The 6,709-nt window shown below is 42.4% G+C and overlaps 1 protein-coding gene across 1 annotated transcript; it reads left to right on the plus strand.

Annotated features, from left to right (window-relative positions):
- Positions 1 to 5,015: 5,015 nt before the first annotated feature.
- On the plus strand, positions 5,016 to 6,476 carry LOC130293299 (involucrin-like). Its single transcript, XM_056541803.1, has 2 exons — positions 5,016 to 5,550; positions 5,596 to 6,476. The coding sequence occupies exons 1-2, from the start codon at positions 5,016 to 5,018 to the stop codon at positions 6,474 to 6,476; spliced, it is 1,416 nt and encodes a 471-aa protein (XP_056397778.1).
- Positions 6,477 to 6,709: the final 233 nt, after the last annotated feature.

The following is a 6,709-nucleotide window of genomic DNA, read 5'->3' on the forward strand; positions in this document are numbered from 1 at the left end:
ATTTCTATATTAATTTTTTTTCCATTTATTACTATTATTGCTGTTAGTATTATTATTAATAATAATTCCTATATTATTATCATTATTTTTATTCTTGTTTTTACATTATTATTTCCTATATTATTATTTTTTTGTTCATTTATTATTGAAATAATTAAAAATAATTGAAAAAAATATATATATATACATATATATATATATATATATATATATTATTTTTTATATATATATTTTTTATTTTTTTCCCCTGTGCTGGGAAATGCCTCTTGGGCTCTTGAGCTATAATTGCATATGAGCCAAAAGGTTTAAATCTCAGTAAAGGTTTTGAAAGTAGGAAACATTCTCCAGTCCTGGCTCTTCTCCCAATAAAATGGTGTTCTTTATTTTATCATTCATACATACAGTGGTAGCAACACTCAACGTGTTTCTAGCTCAGACCGAGCTCTTTATCAAGATGTACATGGTTAGGAACATAACATTAACTTGACGGCCGTCACGCCCCCTCCCATAGACTTGCATAGTGGGGGCGGGGCGTGAGTCATGACGTCACGATACTCCGGCCCCGTGGTCGGCACCCGGCAGTTTGTGAGATGGCAGCACGGTGCGCAGCTCAAAGAGGTGGGTGCCGAATGCAAGATTGCGGGGGTCCCCAGCAGCGGGGATAAGATGTCTTAGGGCCGGAGTACCCATTTAATGCCACTATATTGCATTAGGCTAAAATCAAGGTATCAAATGCACATTATAATTTGAACTGGCCATGAAATTACAGTATGAATAGTTTGGCTATACATTATAGAAATAAGTACAATGTTATATATGTATATAAACACCTATTGTTTGAGATTAAAGTTACCCTGTTAAATCATATTGTGTTTTTATAGAATCCAGAGGACCAGACATGATGTCAGAATTATTAATTGATGATGGTTTCCCTAATTCCCTTTAGACCCTCATGGGATAAGGTTCCCATCTTATATATCCAGAATACTTCCCGCTTCTGCAGCTGTTCTAACCTATTGGAGACAGTATTGGGTAAGTGGTCGATTGGGGTCACTTTGAAGGGTCTTTAGTTGTCAGGATGCTTGATGCTGCAATGCCTGGAGAAGAGATGCAGCAGGAAACTGTTCCTAACGTTTTGACGGTGTTTATTGATCCTACACCGCAGTGCTTGCACTGTTCTTCTGACATATTGTTGGCCACAGCAACAATCCAGCAAACAGATCACATAAGATGTGGCACAAATTAACCAATATTTTATGGGAAAAGTGTTACCATTGGCAAAGGAGGAAAACATGGTGGTCCCATTCTGGATCTCATCACAACAGTGGCATCAGGATTTCCCACATTTGTAGCTGTTTTTATCGGATCCTAGAAGTCTCTTTTGCTTATGTTGCTTAAGTTGGCTAGGTGTTTAAACGGGCTCAGGTATGTCCTTCATACAAGGGATATACTGGCTAATGTCTCAATGTTAACATCAGTGTTGAGGATTAGTTAATGTCATTGTTTACATCTACCACAGTAGTGCACCTTTATTCTAAGTTGGCTAGGGGCCAACATATTTTTGATGAAGATCCCAGTTCGGGATTGAAACGCGTTGCAATATAATAAAATATTAACTACACATCCACTGGGAGAAGCGCCCTCATTCAGAGAAACCACTTTCCACATGCTCGTAACATATTATTGTGAGATGGAGCTCTTCTAAAAAGTCTAAAATTATCTCTTTTAGCTTTGGGTCTCTTTTTAGAATATACCAATGGTTCTTCAGGATGTCTTTAATTTCCCTGACTGACCCCTTTGCATAGAAATGTTTTTTTATTTTACTTGCATGTTGTTTAAATGTAGCTTCTTCTGTACAATTTTTTGGACCCGTTTTAGTTGAATGTAGGGAATGTTTTTTTTTTTCATAATAAAGTTTTTATTAGTGTTATCAATAATAATAACAGAACAGTAAGAAAACTGTAAGACAGCATACAAATGTGCAAACAGAGTAGACAATTTGCAACACATCCAAAAATGTGAAATAAATCATCAATACATGCTAAAGAGTATATGTGAAAACTCACGAACGTCCACTGCCGTCAATGCGAGCCTCGAGTCAGTCTCGTTCCATGTCGGAACTGGCAGTGAAAAACAAGTCTGCATGCCTCGTAGGCACACAGATTAAAACAAAACCATTATACAAGGGAGAAAGAGAGAAAGAAAAAGGAAAGAAAAGGAAGAGGGAAGGAGAACAGAGAAGATGGTGGAAGCATGGGTGTAGATACGCGGGGTGCATACCTCAGGTGATCGTGCGCACGTGTAGGGAATATTTTTATCAATTTGTTGTAATGACCGCTTCTATAATCCAAGTAACTATTGGTGTCAGCTGTTTTGAGAAATGTAGATGTAATGAACCTGGTGTCATCATGGGAAATGCATATATCGAGGAATTCGATCTGTGTGTCACTAGCTGCCATGGTGATATCCCAGTTATTATGGTTGAGAGTATCTACCAGATTTGTGACTGATTCATCTGAACCTTCCCAGATGAATATGAGATTGTCCATATATCAACGATACAGTTTTATGTGCTTGGTAAGGTCATTGTTGGCCCAGACATGTTCATCCTCAAACGCCCCGATGAATAAGTTGGCATAAGCGGGGACCAATTTGGCCCCATAGCAGTCCCCTTTATCTGTTGGTATGTGGAGCCATTGTATATGAAGTAGTTGTTCTTGAGTATAAATTCAAGCCCCTGTAGTAGAAATTTCCATTGGGTATCCAACATTTCAGGATCATGCATTAGGAATTTTTCTACTGCCTTGAGTCCAAGTTCATGGGAGATGCTAGTATAGAGTGAGGTTGCATCACATATTGTCAATTTCATTCCGTGGGTCCATGGTACATCCATCAACAACTCGATGAGTTGGGCCAAATCCCGGAGATAACTGGGAAGTTTAATCACGTGTTCCTGTAGATATAGATATAGAAAATGGGCCAGATTGGAGGTGGCCGAGTTCATACAGGAAATAATTGGTCTCCCTGGTGGTTTCGTCAAAGATTTGTGGATCTTTGGGATAAAGTAAAAATATGGTTTCCCAGGGAACGAAGGGGTGAGAAATTTCAACTCATCCTTGTTAGGAGCACTGTGCAGTGATCTTACGATCAATAGGCACTGAGATCTTCACTCCGGACCCAGGACATACAGCGGGACGTGCCCACACACCACTAGGAGTACCGCCAGCACAGTGCAAAGAGACCGGGGGAGCGAGTCCCGAACTGATTGCGCTACAGCGGTATGTTGTTACAGTTTCCAGATCTGCATTTTAGATGGCAATATGGGAGATCCATATGTTTTTACAGTACTTATGATACAATGTTTTTATTTCATGTTTATTCTGGTATTTTATGATCATTTTAGTTATCAGTCTGATGGTTAAACTGAATTGAAGCCGCCACGTTACTATACCCATCACTGAAGTCATGGGATGGGTGTATTCATTTCCCCGTCTTATCCACAGCCCGGAAGTTTTACTGTATGTCTGTATAAAGCGAGTTAATATTATGTTCCTAACCTAGAAACACGTTGAATTTTGCTACCACTGATTGTATGAATGATGGAAAAATAAAGAACACAATTTTATTGGGAGAAGCGCCATTGCTATCTGCCAACATCCTGGAGGGATCTGGTACTCCGGGGCTGCTGACCCGCTCATATGTTATGCCATAATAGACATTATGCTCTCAGCATAACCAACATCGGTGAGCACAACTGATCTTCACCTTTTATATAATAATTGTCATCTTGGGTAATGCACTAGGAACGCGCTTTTGTATGTTTCTTGTTTTCTCAGTTAAATCTCAGTAAAGAAGAGGATTATATGTTCGTATTTACACCCATGTTTTCCTGCTGACAGGTCTGGGTTTAAGTTATTTTAAATAATTTATTATTTAAATAAATTATTTTTTTCTTATTAAACTTTTTTATTTTCCATGAAAATAAAAAAATAAAAAGGGAAATACGGGAAAAAGTCGTAAAACCAATAAAACAATCCAAGCAGGAAATAAGGACATAGTACCATAAAGAGTATACTGTGATGAACATAATGAGTAAATAAATTATTATTATTATAATTTATATTATCAATTATCTATTATTACTATTTATTTACTACTATTTTTGTTATTCATTGATTTTTTAGGCCTTGTTCACATCGCATAAGAATATGGAAATGAAGCCAATTTGGGAACAGCATACTCATGGATTCCATTGTGTGAACAGTTCCTTATTATTATTCACGGCTAGAATTCCGTAGAGTGCGTCGCTCTTCTTCCTGTCAAAAACATCAGAACCTCCAGCAAAAACCTGAAAGATCCAATTATAAGTCAATAGGATCTGTCAGGAGTCACTGAAATCTTTTCAGCATCCTAGCTGTCGTGGCTTTGTTCAGAACAGAAGCGATTGTGGCGGTGTGAACGGAGGCTTAGCTATTATCAGGGAAATATAGGCAGCAGAAGTTTTTCTTTTTGAATGCAATAATTTTATGAATTAGAAAAAAACGAAAACTTTCCAAATGGGCGATGTTTGAGAACACGTGGACACCATTTGTTTCTATGTAGCCTTGGTATTTTATCTAAAATTTTCCTATAAGTAGGTAAAATAGTTATCTAAGCTACAAAAAAAAAAGCATTTTATAGTATTTTGAGAATTGTATAGTATTTTTTAGCATTTTGAGGCATTGCTTTGGCAGAATACAGTCGCTTTTCAATCCCCAGGGCAGAAGGCAAGTGCCATCCAATCCCCAAGGTAGGAGACAGACACCATCCAATTCCCAGAGCAGAAGTCAGGCACCATCCAATCTCCAGGGCAGAAGACAGGCACCATCCAACCCCCAGGGCAGAAGACAGGCAACATCCAATCCCCAGGGCAGAAGAAAGAGGCCATCCAATCACCAGGGCAAAAGACAGATGCCATCCAATATCAAGGGCAGAAGACAAGCACCATCCAATCCCCAGGGCAAAAGACAGGTGCCATGCAATCCCCAGGGCAGAAGACAGGCACCATCCAATCCCCAGGGCTAAAGACAGATGCCATCCAATCCCCAGGGCAGAAGACAGGCACCATCCAATCCCCGGAGCTGAAGACAGATGCCATCCAATCCCCAGGGCAGAAGACAGGCGCCATCCAATCCCCAGGGCACAAGACAAACACCATCCCATCCCCAGAGCAGAAAACAGAGGCCATCCAATCTCCAGGGCAGAAGACAAATGCCATCCAATCACCAGGGCAGAAGACAGGTGCTATCCAATCCCCAGGGCACAAGACAAACACCATCCAATCCCCAGAGCAGAAGACAGAGGCCATCCAATCCCCAGGGCACAAGACAGGCACCATCCAATCCCCAGAGCAGAAGACAGAGGCCATCCAATCCCCAGGGCAGAAGACAGACAACATCCAATCCCCAGGGCACAAGACAAACACCATCCAATCCCCAGAGCAGAAGACAGAGGCCATCCAATCCCCAGGGCAGAAGACAGACGACATCCAATCCCCAGGGCAGAAGACAGGCACCATTCAATTCCAGGGTAGAAGACAGGCCATCTAATTCCCAGGGCAGAAGACAAACACCATCCAATACCCAGAGCAGAAGACAGAGGACATCCAATCCCCAGGGCAGAAGACAAACACCATCCAATTCCCGGGGCAGAAGACAAACACCATCCAATCCCCAGGGCAGAAGACAGAGGCCATCCAATCCCCAGGGCTGAAAACCAACACCATCCAATCCCCAGAGCAGAAGACAGAGGCCATCCAATGCCCAGGGCAGAAGACAAACACCATCCAATCCCCAGGGCAGAAGACAGACGCCATCCAATTCCCAGGGCTGAAAACCAACACCATCCAATCCCCAGAGCAGAAGACAGAGGCCATCCAATGCCTAGGGCAGAAGACAAACACCATCCAATCCCCAGGGCAGAAGACAGACGCCATCCAATTCCCAGGGCAGAAGACAGACGCCATCCAATTCCCATGGCAGAAGACAAATGCCATCCAATTCCCAGGGCAGAAGACAAACACCATCCAATCCCCAGAGCAGAAGACAGAAGCCATCCAATCCCCGGGGCAGAAGACAGACGCCATCCAATTCCCAGGGCAGAAGACAAACGCCATCCAATCCTCAGGGCAGAAGACAGGCGCCATCCAATCCCCAGAGCAGAAGACAGGCGCCATCCAATTCCCAGGGCAGAAAACCAACACCATCCAATCCCCAGAGCAGAAGACAGACACCATCCAATTCCCAGGGCAGAAGACAGACACCATCCAATTCTCATGGCAGAAGACAAATGCCATCCAATTCCCAGGGCAGAAGACAGACGCCATCCAATTCCCAGGGCAGAAGACAAAGCCATCCAATCCTCAGGGCAGAAGACAGGCACCATCCAATCCCGAGGGCAAAAGACAGGTGCCATTCAATCCCAAGGGCTTAGAGTGACATGCTGCCAGAGACTTGGAAGGCGCCCGCTTTCCATATTTTTGACTCAAACCACCACCTCAGATCTTCATCCAAGGATAGGGGCTTTAAGCTTTTTAGGGTGCCCTCATATATGTCCGGTGATCTGACTCAGATTACCGGCCACATCTGATGCCACAAGTGATGGCAAAGTTCATCACTTGTGTATGGTCTGGTGCCCAGTTATTTCTGCAGGCCAGATGAGGGAATGCGAC

The sequence above is a fragment of the Hyla sarda genome, chromosome 10 (assembly GCF_029499605.1).
Source record: "Hyla sarda isolate aHylSar1 chromosome 10, aHylSar1.hap1, whole genome shotgun sequence".
In the NCBI taxonomy this organism is placed as follows: Eukaryota; Metazoa; Chordata; class Amphibia; order Anura; family Hylidae; genus Hyla; species Hyla sarda.

Bases quoted from the DNA above. Each gene is read 5' to 3' on its own strand.
- LOC130293299 (XM_056541803.1), top strand. From the start codon at position 5,016: ATGCAATCCCCAGGGCAGAAGACAGGCACCATCCAATCCCCAGGGCTA. The intron at 5,551-5,595 runs GCACCATTCAAT...TCTAATTCCCAG, and splicing joins ATCCCCAGGGCAGAAGACAG to GGCAGAAGACAAACACCATC.